The 22738-nt window shown below is 39.6% G+C and overlaps 1 protein-coding gene across 2 annotated transcripts in view; it reads right to left on the bottom strand.

Annotated features, from left to right (window-relative positions):
• EPHA3 (EPH receptor A3) overlaps nt 1-22738 on the bottom strand; it is a 339305-nt gene that overhangs the window by 29876 nt on the left and 286691 nt on the right. For both annotated transcript variants that reach the window (XM_032795093.2, XM_032795094.2), the window contains exons 12-13: nt 13513-13574; nt 10078-10287 (exon numbers count right to left, since the gene is read on the bottom strand). In XM_032795093.2, coding sequence (XP_032650984.1) covers nt 10078-10287; nt 13513-13574 — 272 coding nt within the window. The remainder of the gene's footprint in view (nt 1-10077; nt 10288-13512; nt 13575-22738) is intronic.

The following is a 22738-nucleotide window of genomic DNA, read 5'->3' as shown; positions in this document are numbered from 1 at the left end:
CAGTTACGTTCCAACCCCTTTATGCCGTCCAAATGGGGCAGAGGGGCCAGATTCTGGCCATAAACGGCCAGTGCAGATGAGCTTCCTCTTAGTGTAAAACTGGCAGAATTGACTCCTACACTTCCTGCCCCACTCTCATGTTTTGGGGAAGGGAGGAGAAGTGGTGCAGATCTCCTTCACTAATGCAAATCATCTGCTTGCATAAGATCCATGTGGATCACATGAAGGGCCATAATTATACTAATGCTGGGGTTAGGGCTAGCGGTCAACTCTCAGAGTCAGGGGACAACTACTCTATTTGCACCCCTTTGTACAGGCAAGAATCTGGTCTAAGACATTTTTACTGTCATGAGAAGAGCCATCATTAAATGATTTAAACTTGGAAAAGAAGAAAAACTACTGTTAAAATTAGACCTGTTGTTATGGGGAACATCTCTCTCCCTGATTGAGACCACTGTTTCGTGCCATAAACCAAATTAACAAAATGCACGCAAGGAGCCTCAGGCTGCATTTCTGCAACACGAGAACTAGAGGGAAGAGACTAAGTCACTTTCCAAAGGCGCCAGCTTTAACAGAAATCTGTAAGTCTATGATTTGGGGTCATGCATGAGAAAACAAGCCCATATTAAACAGTAAAACAAAACTTTGGCATAAAGTAATTCAGAAATGAACATAATTGAATGCAGAATACAATGACAGGTTCAAGTCATTTCCAACACCAGGGATGTATAGTATATGTAGCACTGGTGAAAGATCCAGCTCAGGCTTCAGCTCAAATGATATCAATATATAGGAACTTCCATTACTGTATAATCTGAGTGCCTCACAATTTTTAATGCATTTATCCCAAAAACACCCCTGTGAGGCAGGGAAGTGCTATTATCACCATCTAAGAGTTGGGGAACAGACCTCCCCAAGGACAGGAAGTCTGTGGTGGACCTGGTTCTCTCGGCTCCATGGCTAATGCCCTAACCATTACACCAATCTTCATGTCACATGAATCTCTCAAAATTGGATGAGTTTAGTTCCTTTTGCTGTCTCGCCATCACTGTAAAATAAAACCCCAAGCAAGTAAAGAGCCGTGTTTGAAGCCATTTCCCAGAACACAAATTTAATCCATGTTCCAAAGCCAGACTGGCCCTACAGTCTTCCTCTTTCAAACTCAACACCCAAAATGAGATGTCCCCTACTCATGCTGAGTAAAATGCTTTGTATTTGTATTTATAGGTTTTTCTCACAGCTGTTGTTGCTGTGGCATTAGGGAGCCACACAAACATTCAGAAATGTATGGTTTTAATACCTCTCTGAGGAAGAGGACTAATACTGTCCTCTTTTCATACATGCCCAAGGTCACATAGTGAGTCCGTGGCAGAGCTGAGGATTAAAACCAACTTTCCAGAATCTCAGAGCGCTAACCACCAAACCCTCTATTTCTATTATATGTATTTATTTTTAAGCATACAGTTTGTCTACAGTGGTCTCTTCAGGGTCGCACGATAAACAAGTAAATGCGAATAAAAGAGCTGTAATCTGAAGGTACAAAACGCACCCAAACCCACATACACTCCAACTCTGAAAAGTCTCTCAACTGAAGCTCTCCTGTTTATCTCACTGGCTCAGAAACAGCCTGAGTAACAATAAGCCATGTCACATGATGAGTTCTGTCAGTGGAAGGGGAAAGTGATTTGAGAAGCAGGGGCCTTACAATGAGACTGGCCAGTCTTCAGAAGTACAATTCTAGGGACTATCTCCTAACATGTCCCAGCTGCTCTCAGCTGTCAGGGTAAAATTACCTTTATGCTACCTGGCACCTAAACTACAAAGGACTTTTATAGATCAAACCCAACCTTTGAACTACATCTGGAAATGAATATGTACCCACTGCAGTCTCTGGAACACAGATGTAACGTGTTGCCAGCATGAAACACCAATGAGTATGTCAGCAGTAGAATTCTACATTTAAGTGAATTTTCTAAGAGATCCTCAAGGATAGGCACTTCACAGTTATGTAGCTAGGAGATGACATAGGAACAGATAACTGTTGAGCTTTGCTTTGATAGGAAAGGTTGCAACTTCCTAGCCAAGCAAAGATATGGGAGGAAAAAAACCAGTAGTCTGCTTTCTAAAACAGCAGTGGATCCTATATTGTAAACCTGTGTAAAAAACACAGGACAAACTCCCTCAATCGAGGATTCAGATATCACTTCTGGCAATTTGTCCAGGTGTTTCCCAACTCACCAATATTACCAGGAAAGCCAAGTGATTGCACCATCTGATCTGGGAGACATTAAGACACAGAGCTAAGTATAATCAGCATACTAATAGCACTGCAACCCAGAATATCTCACATTGTCCCCTGGTTTCATCTACATAGTGAATAGAGGGGCAGGCAAAATATAAACTTGCAGTACATCACATGACAAAGCTCTTGAGCAGATGAATAACAGCCTGCTACTAGCCTCTGGGTCCTCTCCATGGAAAAATAATTGATCTACTGAAGCACGACTACAGCTAAACCACCAGGTTTCCAGACATGTAAATACCATGTTGTGGCCAATGGTACTAAATACCCCTGCCAAATCCAAAAGAATCAGCATAGCCATCTCTACTCTTTGCCCATTTTCCATGAATAAGCAACACAGCTCAAACATCAACTGCCTTCACTTACTGAATACACCTATTTAACATCTGCTATTTAATATAACATTCTGTTTATGTGAGGAAAATAATTCTGTTGTTCTTACATGCAGGTAATGGCCTGTTTATTCCTCTTAAGATGATGACAGATGAGAGCATTCAAGATTGGACTCACCAAAAGTCTGAATTCCCAGACCTGATTTAGGACCTGACCTGGTCATGACCAATCTTGAATTAAGAGCCAACAACAAAGTGAGATTAAAATGGTTGCAAAATACAATTTTATTCTCCCCAAGACAAAGTGGGTGCCAATTTCTAAAAACACAATGCAAGGGAAAAAATGCAAATGCTTTCCAGCCCAACTGGCTTCAGCTTCTGAAAAAGTTTAGAAAAGGAAGAGACTTGTATGTGTCAACATGTAGATAAAATGTAGGCATCCCAGGAACATGAGAAATAACAGTAAAGTACAAGGTAAGCACTTCATGGAGGAGAGGGAAATACATAGTTTAGCACAAAGTCCTTACCTGACATCATCTTAAAGGGAAAAAACATTCAATTAATAAAAAATAGTGGCATTATTCTCCAATGTTTTAGAAACTACTGTATTATCATACGAAAGACAAATTCAATAAAACATCAAAAGTTCCTTTTTATGCATGTTTTCATTGGTTTTATGAAGAATGTATGCCTATCTATGCAAAGCTAAGATCCATTGAAAGTGAAGAGCTTTTTTTCTCTCCTAAGCATCTATCATAGCTCTCTGTTCGTGATGCTGAAGGCATTCATCTATACATTGGGGGGTGAAATCCTGGGACCACTGACTTCAGTGGTCTCAAGATTTCACCCTGAGATCTTAGGATAGAAGAGTTACTTCTGAGAAACATACAACTCCTCTGCTCCCCTATCACAATACCTGATAGGTTTATAGAGGTACAAGTATATAAGAAGCATAATAAATCTACATAACTTAAAAGCAAGGGATACAATACACCATTTTCATAACCAGATGGGACTAGGACTCATGATGCTACAAAGTGGAATACTTCAACTGCATGTGGTATGGAAGCTATTATTCAGTCAGCACAGTATATGTTAGGGAATTCTGGCACAAATTTCAAGTCAAAAGCAACATCACATTTTTTTAGTTTTTACTACAGAACTACAAATTCATGAAAAAGAGGAAGAGTCTAAATTTTAATGAATATATTTTAAAAAATAGGAAATAGTAGAAAATAAGACTGGAAAGCTAGTTTAAAACATTTAAAGTTCAACATTTTAAGAAAACTCAGCCATCTTAGATCTAAATTCCACAGAAAACATTTAAATGTTTTTTTTCCCAAAAGTAATATTTTAAAATCAAACGAATCTCTCATGTGACTTTAGAATTTTCTGAAAATCAGATTATAGAACCCAAGCATCCAGAATTGAAAATCAAATATGAGTTTTATGCAATGTTCCTGGGAAATACTTTTACTGAAAGAAGGAAGAAGGATTTCATAAACATGAGTAAAACCAAAGCTTTTGGCAAGGTGTTTTAGCTATTTTAGCTATGAGTTTCCACTGATATTGAATAGGTCCTGCTTATTGGACTATAATTTCAGCACCAAAAGCTAAGGATTTTTTCTTAAAATTGATGCAACATTTTCACATATTTCCACATATTTTAAATAACAAATAAAACAATCTCATTAATTGTAGCAAACTGAACTTGGAATTTTTATGCACTCATCCATTTTTTGAAAAAACGATACAAGCTACTCTAGTTTTAAAAGCCAGTGAACTCAAAGAGAGCACTTAGTAATTGCTCAAGTAGCAGAATCTTCCCCACCCCTTCTCTCTCTCTCTCTCTCTAAGAAATGCTTGTCTGAGTTGGAGATTGCATGAACACACTCTGGTTAATTTTTATGATTTACCCATAGCAAAGACGTCATATAACTTATGGTTAATCACGCAGTAGACTAAATCAAAAATTTTCTATTAAGCTATGATACAAAAATGGGCATTTGTCAAAGCTGGGGCTTCTTACTTAACAAAGCTCCTGCCATTATCACAGGCAAAACCCTGGCTAATATTGTTGGGCTACTGTTCTTTAAAATTAAAAGCAACTGGACAAACTGGAACACATAGAACCAAATTTCAAAGTAAGGACCCTATAACTATGCCTACAGAAATGTGCATGCGAATGTCATGCCCACAGAGACCCAGTGCATGCCAAAAAACCCCACAAAAGTATAATCAAGTGTATAAGTATGTACATGCATGTGCACGGTTACCTATTGGTGCTCTATTTTTCCACTTATTTTCTGAAGACAAAGAACCATTATGTACACTTCCAGCACAGTCTCTTTTTAAATGTAACTAGGAAAAAAATAGCAAGCTAGATTCTTTCTGCCCCTGCATCCTCCTCTTTCTTTAATTTTTAAAGAAAGATCTGAAGATGAATCCCAGGATTGTGAAAGGGGTGCACCACACCTTAAGCACTGACAGCAAAGCATTGATTTGGCCAGCACGGCATAAACAAAGTAACCAAGAGAAAACAAAGGGCTATTGTGGGGACCTATCCAGGCATGTAGAATAATGCCATGTCAGACAGTGTCTGAGACACGTGAGCAGTTACACATGTGTGGGAGTATGTCATTATTTTAGAATCTGGCAACTTTTTAAGACCAGAAGTTCTTAGTTTCCTGTTATATCAGAGTGAGTTTGACATTATCATACTGATGGAAATTTAAAAAAAACTAAAATACTGAGGGTAACCCACCGGATCTCCTAGTAGTAACATAATCATGGCCCTAGCTTCAAACAAAGCCACAGGCTTATTAAGACACTCTATATGATCATATGAAATAAAAATGAAAAGCACTAGCTCAGCTAATTCAAATGGCTGAATGCTACTATGGCTAGTGAACTGAATATATAACGTTACAGCACTATGGCACACTGCATACTGTAAGAAAATGTCTTTGTAATATACTTGGATCTGATTACCTAAAAACTTACATTATTTGACGCTATTTATTCCCTCTTTTTCCTCTCTGCTTAGCCCAGTACAGCAAGGGTTCTCAAACTGGGGCTTGGGACCCCTCAGGGGGTCGTGAGGTCATTACATGGGGGTCGCGAGCTGTGAACCTTCACCCCGACTCCGCTTGCCGCCAGCATATATAATGGTGTTAAATACATAAAAAAGTGTTTTTAATTTATAAGGGGGGGTCGCACTCAGAGGCTTGTGATGTGAAAGGGGTCACCAGTACAAAAGTTTGAGACCCACTGCACTACAGTGACTTTCAACTGCTACACTAAGTTTATTTCTTAGATTTTTTTTTTTTTTTTTTTTAAAATACACCCACTTGAAGTTCAGGGAAACTGTGCAAGTTCTCCTTGATTGACAAGACATACAAATTAAGACCAATGTCCAAAATATAACATCCTCCAAAACACGTCCCAAACTGTGACTCTTCTACACTCTAATATAATCCACTTGGGCCCCTTCTCAGAAAAAGCCTGAGAAAGTCTATGTTAAGTACAGTAGCTATAAGCAAAGTCATGTCAGTCACCTGACATTTAGTCACCTGTTTATGGGCCTCACATAAAGGTAAAGATGTGGTATACTTTCAAACAAAGGGAAAAGAGAACTTTCACCGGAATGCAAGGAGGGAGTAGGTGATAGTTGCAGATACAGCAGCTACAGACCTTTGTTGCAGCAAATCAGTAGCCAGGGCTATCTAGGCCTGAGATTTGCTGTTGTGTGCTGGAACAAAAGTGTCAGTAGTAATTGAAGGTTTTGTTTGCTGTCAACAGAGTTGTGATTCTTACTATAGCTGAACTGTGAAACATAAATCTGCCAAAACTAAACAAAGCCTTCAATTTATTTGGAGTGAGTCTGCTACTCCAGCACACAGCAGCTGCTTCCAGGCCTATGTATCCCAATCTCGTATTTTGATTTATAATCAGTTAGAAAATGATTGTCACGGATATTTGACTAAGTGCCTGGGAAGAAAGGAATCAAGAGAAATGGATTTTAACAATCAGGTTAGAAGAATTTGGCAACAAAAATGAGAGGGCAAAATCCAGACCCATACTCTATAGGGTCATATGACAGGAGAATCAGTGTTGTATTGGTCATGAGGTCAGTCCAAGAGCCATCTAGCTGGTACAGGACAGAATGGCTCCCGGTGGCTGCTGGAGGCCTGACCTATTCCCTTAACTAGCAGAATGTGATTCCCCTTGTGCATTAATGGACATGATAACCAAACCCATGAGGTACTGTCCTCTTGAGTGATAGGTGACAATCCTACCCTGTAACTCTGTAAATGCTTAGGGGAGGGTCTGTACATGCACAGGGGCTCTGCCTGGATGAGTTCTCTTTGCAGGACTGGATTATCGAACAACAAAGTCACTTAAGATATCTTATTTCACTATCTGAAAGCGAACATTTGGAAATATGGTTACAGCTTTGATTTCTTTAGTCAATTTCAGAAAGCTTCTGAGTAATGGCTACCCCACACGTTGGCTGGTAAATGCATTAAACTCTGTGGGACTAGTCCATTATTTTAAAACTTGGTCTCTTTTTTCCTTCATATGAATTTAGTGGCTGTGAAATCTCCTGGGACTGACAGTCTAGGAAACAGTCTTCTATTTAGCTAAATAACCAGGCAGCAGCAGTGCAAACATTCCTTCTCTTTGCTAATGAGCCTGAAACAGAACTGAGAAGGACTCAGGGTAAAATTTTCAAAAAAATGACCAAGTGACTTGACTGTCAATGAGACTTAAGTGCCTAGATCACTTTTTGAAATGGAATCTAGACACTTTTGAAAGTGTTACCCCCATTTTGTAGATGTGTGAAGATAGATTTATATACATGCCTGTTCAATCACTGCCCTCTCTGCTGAGACAGGCATCAAGAATGCCAGCTACAGAAAAAAGTAAATGGTGGCTTTTGTAACAAATGGCACTCGCACCTTCCTGTGGGCAACCACCAATTCATTTAACCTAGAATGGTCATCACACAGTGGTAACTTGTGGTCCTTACTGGTACAGAGCTTTGAAACTCCTTTATCTTATCACTAAACTTTTGTGACAACCACCAATCCAATTGCCCGCGTTTCACCCAGATTCATATGAATTTAAAGAAGTAGCACAGGCACTCTGATTAGAGTAGCAGGGAAATCAAATGAGGATCTAAACAATCTCAAAGCTAAACCCCAAACAGTGATGTCTTAATTGTGAACGAAGCGACTTCCCCACCTCTGGAGCATGCTTTCTGATGCCATTTCAAAGGATGGTTATACAGTCTCCCATTTATCCTGCGAATGAAATTAGATGTGATCTAGATTGTATTAAGAGATTGTAATCATGTTGGTAACTTCCTGCAGTAGTTTGTGTATGTGCCTAAATGGCAGATGGGGTTTGTGGAATGCACATGAGCACGCTTTGCAAAATGGTTTCTTCATATCTGATTTCTTTATCTAAATGTAAATAAGCAGAGAGACATAGAAAGGAGGTGGATGGTAGGCAGAAAACTTTTTGTTCCAACATACCGGGAAGTCACAGGTTCCTTAGGTCTTAAAGTGGCCATAACGTGGCTTGCCTCGAGCAGTAGCAGCAGGCTCCAAAATAAGGAAAAAATGGCCAAAGGAAAATCATTGCTCTGCCCCTTTAAGGCTTTAGCATGGAAAATGGAAAAGGCCCAGGCTTTCCTCAGCTCTGGATCCATGCCATGGAGTTCTTTGGCATGCTCCACTCCATCTTTACCACAAACAAAAGACGAAGTAACATAGAGTCTCATCTCTATGCCTTTTTAGGCAGAGTGCAATCAAGAAGGCAGACAACAGGCACTCCACTCCTTGGGGTCTCCTAGCTCTGATAGGCTCCCATATCCGGTCATCCCTAGGCTGGGAGTAGAGGGTAGGGGAAAAAGTTCCCTTCTCCTGCTCTTGAAAGAATCTCTTTTCCCTTCCTGTTCCTTTTCATCCACCTTGCTGAGGCCAGGTAAAGGTTCTCACACACCAGCAGGCGGGCAATACAAATTATGCACGGAGGGGGAGGAATCCTGCAGGGCAACAAGCATACGTGGAAGTGATCACCTAGAATAGTCATCACTGAGGGACTTGATTCACACAAACCCCAGCTCAGTGGCTAAATGTGCTTGAATTCACATAAGCTCTCCCTACCCCCAGGACCATCAGATGGTCATGAATAGTGCCGGTCCAAAAATTAGCTTTTTGAAAAAAGAACATTTTGGAAAATATTTGTATTGAATTTTTTTAAAATCATTTTTTAATGTTCCCTTTTTTATTGTTTCTTCTTTCCATTAGTTTTTGTTGCATTCTGCCTCCCTCCCTCCCCGCCTTGTTGTTTTCCTTTTTTCCCTTTTCCTTGTTGTACATTAAACTGATATTTCCCCTTCATAAATATTTTTTAGCTTTTCAAAACTGAAAATTCTTGGGGGAAGAGAGAGAAAAGGAAAGTAGGTCCTTTTCAGACCTTGTACGATGCAAACAGATAAACTTCTAAATTTCTGCAAAATTCTTTAATTTTTTGACCATTCTAGCAATGAACTACCAGTTTGTCTCTAACAATTTTTACAGTGGCAAACCACAAACGGAAAGCTTTGGGTTTGAGTCCTCTCTCACTATGCTTTCACATACCGTTATAGCTTAATTGATTTCAGTAGAGTTACTTCTGTTTTTAACTAAAATAAGTGTGAACAGAAGAAAGTCATTCATGTGCAGTTAACTACCTTTAAGCTGTTCCATTGAAGTCTCATTTGCTAGCATTTAATAAACATGTATTGTTTCTCTGATGACCTAACTCTGTTAAGGTAAAAATAACATTTATGTTTGCTATACAATCATCTACATTAAAGGGCAATCTGCTGTACCATTCCCTGCTGCCTCCCCTCTGCCAGAGCCTTTCATTGCTGTGGTGGGGAAAGGCTTCAGATGTGGAGAGGCACCAGGCCACTACACTGCTAAAAATAACAGTGTAAGTGGGGGAGGCACTGCTTAGGTAGGGAGAGAGCCATATAAGATATGTACCCTAAGGTTCCAGTAAGTCTTTACTCTGCTCAACTAAACAGTGGCTTACTGTCTATACTGCTGTTTATACCCATGCTAGGAGGTGTGCAGCGTATGTACTCTATTTATCATCATAAGTGAACATGCAGTATAGACATATGCACAGAATGATTTTCCACCAACTATAAATGCAGAGCTATAATTTTATACTTGTTATCTTCCTTGACAAATGTGTAGGAATTGGCTGCAGTGAGCTCACCAGCAAGTTTAACCAGCTATTGATCAGATTTTCCCATGCTCTACAGGACAAGATGGTCCATGTGCCCCAGTTTAGAAGTCTTGATGTCACATGTGGTCTCAGACTGCACTTCCAGCACCCCAGTTTATAGCTATAATTAAGAAAGGCATAAACATATGAACTCACTCTGGTTGTGTAAGCAGCTTCTGGGTCATCCTCCAATACACGAGAGAGGCCAAAATCCGAGACTTTGCAAACCAGATTACTATTGATGAGGATGTTACGGGCAGCTAGGTCACGATGGACATAACCCATATCTGACAAGTACTTCATGCCAGATGCTATCCCTCGAAGCATGCCCACTAGCTGGATGACTGTGAACTGAGCATCATGTTTCTGCAAAACATACAGAATGCATGTTTAAGAGATCGATTGTACAAGTTCACTATGTACAGATTTTCCATTGAAGTCACTGGGAGTTCTGCACATGGAGGGCTTATAAAACAGAGACCCAAGATCAAAACCATCCATGAAAATGCTGTGACTAAAGGAGAATAATCTCTGAATCAGCTGGGACAGGCAAACAAGGGACAGGCTTTAATTTCAGATAAAATTTAGCTGTTCCTGTGTTTACTCCCACCTGAATTTCACTTGCCCAAATATAAGATAGGTGCAAATGTCAGATAAATCTAAACTGTATGCATTCACTGAGGCTAGGATTTTCAAGGCAGTCAATAGGAGTTAAACACAAAACTCCAACTGATCCATCCTTTAGGAAAATTCCTGCTTTAGATGGTGCAATAATATAAGTTATATGGATAAAGAAGCAATTTTAAAAATTGCAAACGCTTATCTGACTCAGAAATTGCTAAACGCCATCCAAATTTAAATTTGTTCTCCAAAATCTTCCTCAGCTTCAGAATCAAAATCACTATGTTACAGTTCTTAGTCTGAAAATCAATATACACATGCATTCGTAATTTGACTAGGTTTTCAGCCTTCAAGCTCTTGGTAATGTGTTTTGCTTGTTAAAATATTGCTTCCATCTTGCTATGTGAATCTACATATGACCAAAAATAAAATGTATTCAGTGATCAGCTTTCAAATACATTAAACCCCCACTCCTACAGTCACATCAGTGCGGGTGGCTCCTGTGCCCCATGCAGAGGCTTACTATATAAATGGGACTCTTCACTCACACATGGGTAAGACCACATGAACCCTACTGAAAGACAGGAGCATAAATTTTACTTTTGACCATTGTTCTCAAGGGACAATATTGGCCATGTAAACATTAGCTGAACATTTGGCAGAACTGACACTGAAATGGCAGTCAAGTGTTTGAAAAGCCCCTTGGCATTCACTTTCAGAGTGAGACTCATGGTTGGAAAGGATGTATTTGAATGAAACTTGCCTTAACTTTGATGACTTGATAAGTTAAAAATACAAATTTCAATGAATAAATTAGCAAATAGAAATCAATACACTATATCTGAAATACAGTGAACCAATGAACCAGTTAAATTGCATTATGTATATAAGTAGCACATAATGTAATTGGCCAGACTGGAGTCTGAACAGCATGCAGTCTACATTGTTTATCATTTTATAGTGCCCTATAGGTTGCTAGCCGCTGCATAGAGAACACAAAGACAGCTCTTTGCTCCGAAGAGATCACATTATCAATAATGGACCACGCAGGCAAATGAGCATATAACATACGTCAGGGATAGGAATAAGGACAAGTATTATTAGAAATAAGATTGTACAGGTACTCGCTATAGGCCGGAATTTGTATGAGTGATTCCAGCTTTTTGTTTAATTTAAGTTTTGCAGGCAAAGCATATTTTGTAGGGACAGAGTTTTAAGGAGGGACTGGAATGAGATGAGGGTGGAGTCTTGCTAAACTATGTTTGGCATAAAGGGGTAGCATGGAGGAAGACACTGAGATGCTTGTGGAAAAAAGAGACACAAGTTATGAAGGAAGGCCTTGCTGGTGGAGCAGACAGCATGGATAAGAATGCAGGCAGAGATCAGGCTGAAGATATAGCTGGGATTGTGTGATGCAGGGCCCCAAAAGCAAAGACAAGAAGTTTAAATTTGATATGCAGTGCAAAGGAACATGAAGGAAGTGGTATGAGGTTATAATGAACATAAAGTGGTCACTATTGGCACTAGAACTGGTTGGATGATAATATTTTTTGTGCAAATATTAGGCTAAATGGGTATTTTGGTGGGGAATACAGGTACAGGAGGATCCCTGTGTTTTCCTGAAATGTTTCAAAACTGGTCCAGGACAGTTCAGAGTGATTCAAGGGATTAAGGAATTGAGCACACAGCTAATTTAGTTGTGTATGTAGGTGCAACACCGCCATCCTCTTTCCGTTGCAGCTTTAACATTGCCACTTTATGGATATGTATTGTTACACAGTCTTTAATCATGTGAGCGCATATTATGATTTCTGACAGAACTTTACTTCTCATTCAGGGCATGATCTAAAGGCCACTGAGGTTGAGTGGGAGTCCTGCCATCAATTTAAGCAGGTTTTGGATTTGGTTTTCAAGGAACAGCGTGGAACACTGAACAATACAACAGACTAAAATCACTGAATTATATGTAACAAATATTTGAATCAGCATGTGTGTATATATCAGAGCAATCATCGGTCTTGCAGCCTTGAATGACCAAAGTTTTATTCAAGGATTTTTATCCTTATCGAATTTGAGATAGATTTATTACATGAGATAGATTGTTAATACAATATTTATATGCATTTCATATGCTTCAGCAGACACTATAACATATACAGTATATGCAGAAACATGAGTTGATAATAGATCTCCTTTTGGGGTTTAAAGTCTATTTCAGTGTTATGAATTTGAGGGATAGTGTCATTCAACCATGACAAACCCAAGGCAAGGTCTGTAGCCAGAGTTGAGGTCACCCTAACAAATGAAAATAAAACCAGTGCTTCTCCTCAGGAGGGAGTTTACTTCTGGCACACTAGTTGTTTTGCCTCATGTAAATCTTGGTAACACAGGGATCATTCAGGTTTTGTCAGGTCCATTACCAGCTTTAAAAGAGAAGGAGAATAAAATAAGCAAAACATTGCAGGAGTGGAGAAAGAGGATGTTCCAATAGCACTTGGCAACACAAAATTTCTACACCTCATGGTGAGAGGTTATTCTTTAAACATCTTGCATTTAAACTCTTGGCTCCGCATAGCAGTTCACCATTATTTGGATAGTGCTTGGTATGATGTATAGGCTACCTACCAATATCAGCAAGCATCAGTGCATTAAAGCTATTAATTTAGTCCCCATAAAAACAATTTACAGTTGTAATTGCTAGTGAATCATTCTTTTCTCAAAGCTGGAATGTACTAAATAACATTTCTGCTTTGTTCAATAAATCCCTGACCAAATCTGATTGTAAAGGGTCAAAACACAATACTAGACTTCTAGATGCCTTTGTGAGCACACGACAAGCCACCCCAAAATAAAGGAAACAATGAAAGATACAACATGGGAAAAGAGTTATGGTGACTTAGAGTAAAGCAATAGCAAAGACAAAATGATGACAGGACAAGATCAGCACTGTGCCATCAACCTTGTACTTACTCGGAGGAAGCTGTCCAGAGAGCCATTCTCCATATACTCAGTAACAATCATAACTGGTTTACCTGAAAATACATTAAAAGCACCAAGTAAGCATTTAAAAAGAAATAGAAAATTCACAATATATGAATGTATTATTATGTATATTTAAGAAATTTGCTTCCAAATGTTTTTTCCTCTAAATACAGATCATTTTACTTTTAAAAAGAAACAAAGAAGAAAAAAAAGAAACACAAAGAAAGGAAGGTTTATGAGACAAATACAACACTCATAAACAGTAAATGCAACTCCATTAAAGCCAGCGGAAATGCACCCACTTGTACCAGAGCTCAATCTAGGCACATTTGATTTGTAACCGTTCACGTATAAAGACATAAGGTGTAAGTATTGGTATTTCTGCCTTGCATTATCACTACACCACGGCCACAACCAGTGATGCAGAGCCCATAATAGGTGCTCACATGGTAGTGAGTGTGGTAAAAGACAATGCACCGAACAGAACATTAGAGGTGCCCCCATTTAGGATCATCCCTATTATGTGTTTCAACATTTTCTCTGATAACATACTGGATATGATATCTTCCCCCCCTATTTATGAGAGGGTGGATTCTCTGATCAGCAAAAGTCATAAAGTGATATGAGAAGGCCAGTGGAGAATTCCCCCTGATCATGGAAACTCTCTGCCAATGAACAGACTGCTGCACCAACTCCCCTTGCACCGCAGTGTAAGAGGAGGAAGTGAGGCAAGGCAGGGTGTGAAGGACATAGTGGAGCTCCCCTTTGACCCATCTGCCATTTTTATAAATTAGAGTTGCTCCCCTGTAACTCTAATTTGCACCAGGGCTAGGCAGCTTAGGATCAGAGATCCACAACCAGCTCTCTGATACATCTCCCTCTGCATCCAAGTGGAGCTTGGATGTGGTTGAGAATCTGGCCCTATATGTTTACTTTATGCTGCAGCAGGGTACTCTGCAAAGATACAACTCCATGCTCACGCTGACGTCCTCTTCCAGAGCACATCATTTCAAGTCTCTGTGGTAAGCTCTGGTCTGAACTATGACCTGGGAACTTGAAAAGACACTAACTAATCCACTTAGCAACCCATGTAGCCTCCTAGGGGAAAATCGCCCTTTTCCCTGTTTCTTAGAGTGTCTTCTATAGAGCAAACAATGTAGCAATCAATACATGGATCAGCTATAATACATTAAAGAGCTTTAATTATTAATAACCATATCGTAGTGGCACACAATTTATCTAGACAATGCATTCCTGCCTTGTTAAAATAAGCCATTTACAATATGCTTGAAAATCCCTTTATCTACTGCCAAAACCATTGTTAAATTATACCCTTTACATCGTTATCCTTTACACATGGAGATACAGTTTGAGTCTAAGGAGTATGACACATAAGATAACTAACAATTACCATAAACACAGCACTAGGGTGTGTATTTAGCAAGGTAATGAAGCATATGGTTAATTCAAAGTATGAAAGTATTCCCATTAGCTTCAATAAGACTATTTTGTGCTCAAAGATAGGCATGTGGACAAGTACCTTGCCCAACTGTGACCTAAGTGTTATGAGCAGATACTGAGTTCCTTGATATGAAAAACGAACAAATACTTACTAATCCCAAGCATTCAAAAATCACAAGTCAGGCCTCAAAAACACCTGACATTGACTTAAAAATCATAAGATTATTTTTTAAGAATGAGTTCTTTCTATTTGCCTTCTGGTTTCTGAACCATTAGGGTGCACTCAGGTCACACTTTCAAACTTTTCTCTGTCAAAACAAGGGTAGAACCTTTTTTTTTCCTTTTTTAAATGAAAGCTGAGATTCTCATCTACTCAGTTGACTCCAGAATGTCGGGCTTTAATAAAAACTCCAAATTTCTCAAGATCTGGGACAAAATCATGAGAATTGGCAACACTGATGATGATACGCCACTAAGTTGGCCAAAAATCCTCACACAAGCACGTATGTAGATCTGCAGATGCACAGCTTCCATATCACTGAAATCTTGCTTTTCTGCCCAGAACTCTTATTTTAGGCAGGCTCCTTCTGCCTTATCTTGCTGCTTTTCATGGCTTGTCTGGTGAGAAGGCGCCACACAAATGAATCTCACCTCTTGAAGTTTTCCTGACCTTATCCTGTTTTTTTCTCTTGACCCATCCCTTAACCTCTCACTCATCCAGAACTTCTGGTACTGTAGCTGAACCCACAAAATGGAGTCATGTATATGCTCCCCTTTTAAAATTGTTTTAAAATTTTAAATACATTTCTCTGTTTATATACAAGAGTATCTGATACCCTGCACTCAAATTATAAGCCTTATTAAGATACACTTTCAGCAGTTTACAAAAAATGATTATTTCCCCAGTGGATACAATGCACAGTACAGCTGGCATTAAATATCCTTCAAAAGTTGCCTAGGAAAATTCAGTGTGTACTACAATTTGAGCTTTGTAAAATCATTCTTTTTGCATCAAAATGGTGACTTATGTGGAATTTCACATATTAAAGAGAGATGAATATAAACAGATAATATAATGATGTTTCTCGATAAAAGTCACTATTCTGTTAATTTAATATCATCATCTATGTCTATGTACCCTGTGACTGACTCAGTCGTATGGGGGCCATATTCATGACATTTCAATAGGCAGTTGCTTTGATCCTGGTGGTGCTCATCTTCTTTCTGGGACCCATGTGAGGCAGAGCAGTGCTATTATACCCATTGTACAGACAGGGGGCAGAGGACAGCTAGGCCAAGTGACTTGTCTAAGGTCATATTGGAAGGCCATGGCAGAGCAGGAAATCAAAAGTGGGTTTCCTATGTCCCAGGCCAATGCCTTAACCACAAGGCCATCTATCCCTTCTTCATATCAGCCTATGAATTTTATTATTTAATAATGCTTTCCAAAGTTTGCTTTATCTGCCCTTTTGCCATGGAGGAGAAGATGAGTGAAAGTGGTCAATGTAGATATTTAGGGAGATATATTGTTATTTCACACGCTGTGCAAGACGACATGAGAGTTTAAAAGTATGACAACAGTTTGCATAGTATTCACAACCATAGAGCAGCTTCTGAGGGCTTGTTTACCTGCGGAACTACTGTGCACTATGAAAATGTGATTTCAAACGCACACTAGCTTTTGTGCATTAGTAAGTCCATGCTGGTGATCCTTAAAGATTCTGTACGATGGTTGAATGTTGTGCTGGTTGAAAGAACACTTCGTTCAAGTGCACTAGGTAATCTTTAAGGTGCACCAGCAAGGTCTCACGAACCAATGAATGTGCAACACATGAGCGCTGTTTAGAAATCACACCCTTGTGGTGATCATTACCTCACCATGTAGACAGTATCAGAGGGGTAGCCGTGTTAGTCTGGATCTGCATCTGATGAAGCGGGTATTCACCCATGAAAGCTCATGCTCCAAAACGTCTGTTAGTCTGTAAGGTGCCACAAGATCCTTTGCTGTTCTCACCATGTAGACGAACTCTAAGGGTAAGCAATGGCTCCACTCCTTAACATGTTATCTAACATAATTAAGTGCATGAGATTCAGAAAGAGAAAGCTGCACAAATGGTAAAAATTAAATCTGGTTGGAAACTTTCCACTGAATTGTTTTGTCCGTCCAAAAATATAATTTCCACAACATTGAAATTTGCAACAGGGAAAATTAGATTTTGCAGAAAGTGTTTAAATTTTTTTGTTGGGAATACCAAATTGAAATATTTCATTTTGTGTCAGTTCAACAATAATCTGGGTCCACCTGAGACATCAGAGGGCTTTGTGGGAGTTGTAGTTCAGGGGCTTTGTACCTTCATTCCCTCCTATTACCTGGGTTCCCTGGTTGGAATACATTACATGCACCACGGCAAGCATATGACCAAGGTGCATCACAACAGATATAGTTTGTCTCCCTGTATCTCGCTATAAACTGGGGTGGACAAAATCTGTTTGTCTACAACTTCGACCTTGTACTCAATTATTCTGCAGCCTTTCAGCCTGTTGAAGAGAGAGAAAAATCTAGGCTCTCCAACAACCTTCTGTTGATTGTTTTCAATCAGGTTGGCGAGCAAGGTACAGAAAGATAGAGAGAGAGAACACCAATGCGAAAAGCAAACAGTTATTGGTAACACTAATAGCCAAGTGTTACTGATAATCTGTGGAGACTGACAGTATTGCTACAAATTCTCAGACTAAAATGTAGTATAGCATCAGAACTGGGCTATCCACAAAGTTTATAGGATAAATTCATGCTCTTATGAAACTGAAGTATTGTATCATCTTCAAATGCCTGGTTACCATACAAATTCAATTTAATGATGTATCAGAAGTCTGAGATTAGTTAAAGCAAGACAGAAAACCTTTCAAATTATTAAAATAACATCTCCCTCTCTTATTTGTCCTCCCATATGTTGAATGCATTGAGTGCAGGTTTTCACCCACATTCAGTTGGAAATGTACATGTAATAAGAAACATATGCTCTAAAGCAAAGCTGCATACTTTCAGAGGAACATTCTGCATTCATTTATCAAAATGCAGCCATTTATACATGATAACAACTTGTGTCAACAGTGTTTCAGAAATTTATTATACTAACAGCCTACAAATTGCCGTAAATTATTAGTAAACTAAGGAGAACATGTGTGCTGGCTATTAAGACTGCTGCCTATAGGGTACCCTTGAGACCAGTGTAGAAGGAAAGTTCTGAACAGAAACAAATATGAAACAGGGGAATAATTCAGTGCTGGAACAAAGAATCGAGGTCTTATTTAGCTAATGCACCTCAGCACATCTCCAGTGTATTGTAAGGCACATTGCCCCATGCTAGATTCCAAGTGGTCACTTTTAGATATGGTAGTCATTACAAATTGCTAGGTGTTGCTTCAAAGGTTATAAATATGAAAAGTCAGTTCATTGCTAAATGCCATCTGTCAAAAATATGTTGGTTAATGAAGAAAGGGTCACATTGTCTATTTATCATGTTACATATACTCGGAATGATTCTGTAAATTCTCCATAAACGGACCCTCCACTGCCTGAATATCAACTCCTGTTCATTGCCTGAAGAATGCCTAGGACACTGTTAAGTGCTATATAATTGCTATTAAATAATGATCACACAATACTGCAAAATTGTCATTAAAATGTACCAGCCCAGGCAAATATGTACCTAGGCAAAAACCTAGAGGATAGTGTGTCTTCTTTAAGTATCTTGAATAGTGCAATATAAATGAGGAAAAGAAAGGGCTCTGGGTGAATAATTAAATAATACTCATTATGTGTGGGAGTGTGTGTGTGTGCTCCACTGCCTTGATGACTGATTATAAATGAAAAAAAGATTTTATTTGCCCATCTCCTCTGCCTCTCCCTTCCCCCCGCCCCCACAAATCACTCCTCCAGAATGGATGTGCAGAATTTTGTAAGGCTTCCAAAATATACATAAGGGATCTCCACGCTGGCGAGATAGAAGGACAGAATCCATTATTTTCCCCATTTTTAATCTCACTATTGAAATATGCAAAGAATATGCTATATTCCGTAGGTCTCTGCTGACTTTAAAACATAGGAGACTCAAATCTTGCCTTCTCATACTTAAATATGACCATCTATATTATAGACCTTTGCTATTCAACACCTGCTACTGAAATGGTTAATAGCCTATCGTGAATAAACCAAGAATATAGATTCATAGAATGTCAGGGTTGGAAGGGCCCTCAGGAGGTCATCTAGTCTAATTCCCTGCTCAAAGTAGGACTAATCCCCAGACAGATTTTTACCCCAGTTCCCTTAAATGGCTCCCTCACGGATTTAGCAGGCCAATGCTCAAACTACTGAGCTATCCTCACCCACCCCAGTGATTAGAGAACTTGCTGAAACCCAGTTGCATAAAAGTATAACAAGACTTAGGTATTCAAAGAGTGCATTTGCAGCACACACCGTCAGTGATGCACAAAATTGTGTGCAGAAAAAAATATTTTCAGAAGTGTCACTGGATTCTTTTGTGCCACTGAACATAAAGGATTTGCTCTGCTTAGTTGTGTGCAGAAAACCATCATCAGAATTTCAAGAAATTCAGGGAATTCAAAATGCAACTCTGACTTTATAGAGTAACTCATTAGACATAAGCATGAAATACATGGAATTTATACAGGCAGATTTGGCAGCCTTTTCAGACTTACTTAGGTTGTGAGCTGAAATCAAAGAATAAATTATTTGTCATCTCAGAAAGTAAAGCATGTTTTGATAGATCAGACCCAGATATGACATTTCTATTTGAACAATGTTGATGAGCTCTATTTTAGATGACTTTACATAGTTTTACATATGCCATGTCTCTGCTTCTATTAGATTACCAGTGGGCTTGTGCAAACAAACAAGAAGTCTATCCTTATGGCAGCATTTAGACTATATACACTGCATGCCCTACCTACCATGGATATAAACAGCAGTGTAGATGGTCAGGCGCTGCCCAGGCAAGTAAATTAAAGACACGCCAGAACCTTCATGGCTCTCTACACACCCAAGCAGCACCTTTCCTGTTCATACTGCTATTTTTTAGCAGTATAGCATCCCACTGCCTTTCCACTGCTGGAGCCTTTCCAGGAAAAAGATTCAGCAGTAGAGAAGTGCTCTGGCATTGGGAGGCAGTGGGGAAAAGCTCCAGCAGCTACCCACTGCAGGAGACTTTCTCTGCTGCCACCCCCAGCAGAGTCTTTCACTGCCACATGTAGTCACATACCAGTATGGACGTGGCCTACTTTTTATCGCTGTGTGTAGCTGCACATATCTTAGATACTGCCGACAGTGTATCAGGCCCTAGTTCTCAGTGAGTAGCGCAAATCTACCCCGCACTAGCCTGCCATGCACAAAGAGTTGCACAGCATGCTTTGATCTACACTGCTTTGAAACAGGAGTAGGTCAAATGGCACCAGGGAACGTCGAGCGTGCTGCAGGCTTGTGCGGGGTAGATTGCTACCAACTATGTGTTTGTGTAGACCAGCCCTTTGTTCCTGTCAGTTGTGAACTTCTGGAGTTACCTTTACACATTTTGGAAAACTTCTCCCAAGCAATTTCAATAACAGCAGAAACATTTATTAAAATAAGTATACAACCAATTATATCAATTTAAGTTGCAAGAGGTCTCCCGCCCACGCCCAGCTCCAAGCAAAGCTACTCACTGAAAGAGTCAAAAAGGCGCTCCTTCCTGGGGTTTGTTTTATGGATAGGGAAGGGTCATTTTTCTGTACAATTTTCAAATTAACCCACAGAATTCTAGAATAGGGATATAATTTTCTATTAAATTCTATAGGCTTTTAAGGGTAATTCCTATAGGTGCCTTGTGGTTTCATGCCTATTAACTCCTACAGGACATTTCTATGGGGACCTTACATTATATTTCCAATTCAAAAAGTGCAGCTGGGGTAGCTGTATTTAGTTTTTACAGCCCCTAAATTAAACCAATCTTGGTATTTTTATCAGTCCCTTCTTTGCCCTTTCTAACTTTCTGCTTCATTTCTTGTTTCAAGGTCTCTGGGTGGGAGACAGAACTAGTCTAAAGTGTGGTTTAAACATTTTCAGCAGCCACCTAAGGAGACCCATGTTGAATGGGGCAAGGAAGGCAGGACCAGAGCCTGTGTTCCCCTGGGAGGTCAGGAAGAAGCACCCCAAGCCTCTAAAATATAGCACAGCTGAGGAGGAGGGGAACAACAAGGCAGTGCTCACTGGGAGATTAGGGAGCTGGCTTGCAGGCAGTCACACCTGCTCACTGATTACTAAACAACCAGTTCCATCTGCCTGTCTCTATGCCTCTTCCCTCTGACCTTTAGTTCTATCAGTAACAGGAAAAGAAATGTGGCTGTATCTTGCCATTCCTCCTTTCTATCTCTCTCCCCACTGCACACCTGCCAGAGGAAGGGATTATGGGTGAAACTCTGCCCCCCTCATATCAATAGCAGTTGTAGTATAGACTTCAAAGGGGCCAGGATTTCAGCCCGTGTGTCCTCAACACAAACAGATGGGCAACATCTGAGAAAGAACAGAAAGGGGATGAAGTCAGCTGGAGAAGACATGGGAAGGTAGCAATCAGAAAGCTTTGTAGGGCTAACAGGAAGCTCAGCAAAGAGTAGGCATGTGCAACAGCATCCAGCCTGCTCATATTCTCAGAAGTTCTCCACCTGCCACCTATAAATCTTTTTGAAGGCTGAAGATTGCTTCTTAACAGCCTGCACCCCCATCTCCAGACTGCCTGACAAGCTTGTGGGTGGGAGCATGGGTGCTCATCCTCCCCCGTTACTCCTTTCACAAACATCAGCATGGTCTGAGGTTGGTTATTTTTGTTATTGTTTTAAGACTAATGCCCCAATCCAGGAAAGCACATTAGCACATATTTATCTTGTTTAACATAAGCAGTACTTGTGTGCTCCCCTGAAATGGGATGCTTTCCTCAGTCAGGGCTCAAGCGTGGACCTCAACTTAGTATCTATATCAACACAATCTGACAAGTGATTTTAATAAATCATAAATGTCAATGAAAAATGTATTTTTAGTCACAGATTTGAAATGGTGTCTGTTTGGCAATAAAAGAAATAGCTGCAGTAATAAAATTATTACTCGTAAAATAAATGTTCCAATTTAAAACTCTGGGTCAAGACTTTAAAGACGACTATTGACTTGGAGTGCCCAACCTGAAGCATCTTGAAAAGGGACCTCTTTTTCATAAAGTACTAAGCATCTACCCTCTGAAAATCAGGTGGGGCTCAAGTGCTAAAAAGTGCTAAAATTGAAGTGCTAAAAGTCTCTTAAAAATCTTGGATTTGGTACTTAAAGCTATTACTATTAATGATGCCAGAAATGTCATGAGACTGTTCATTAAATCTATGTTAACGACAATAGCTAGTGATTCAACTTGAAAATGATGCATATTGCTTGTAGCCAATTAGAAGACCTTAGGAAACCAGACTCCATAACTCCAAAGAGTCTGTTGGCTGCTTTATAGTAATTAGTTCTGGAGTACTAAATTGGTTAGTACAATCTGTCAGTTTATAATTTAGCTACAACACTCTTTTTCTTTCTTCCTATACCAGCATGTGCTCTCTCAATAGAAGCTTATCTAGTCCCACTCATCTGAGTATTTGTTTCCCGCTTCTGAGGTAATTTAATGTAAATCATGAAAGTAAAGGTGCACATTTCCCTTGTTAGAACTTCAGAGGAGAG

The sequence above is a fragment of the Chelonoidis abingdonii genome, chromosome 1, assembly GCF_003597395.2.
Source record: "Chelonoidis abingdonii isolate Lonesome George chromosome 1, CheloAbing_2.0, whole genome shotgun sequence".
In the NCBI taxonomy this organism is placed as follows: Eukaryota; Metazoa; Chordata; order Testudines; family Testudinidae; genus Chelonoidis; species Chelonoidis abingdonii.
The sequence above is the reverse complement of the archived record's forward strand: the minus strand, read 5'-3'. Positions and strand labels throughout refer to the sequence as shown.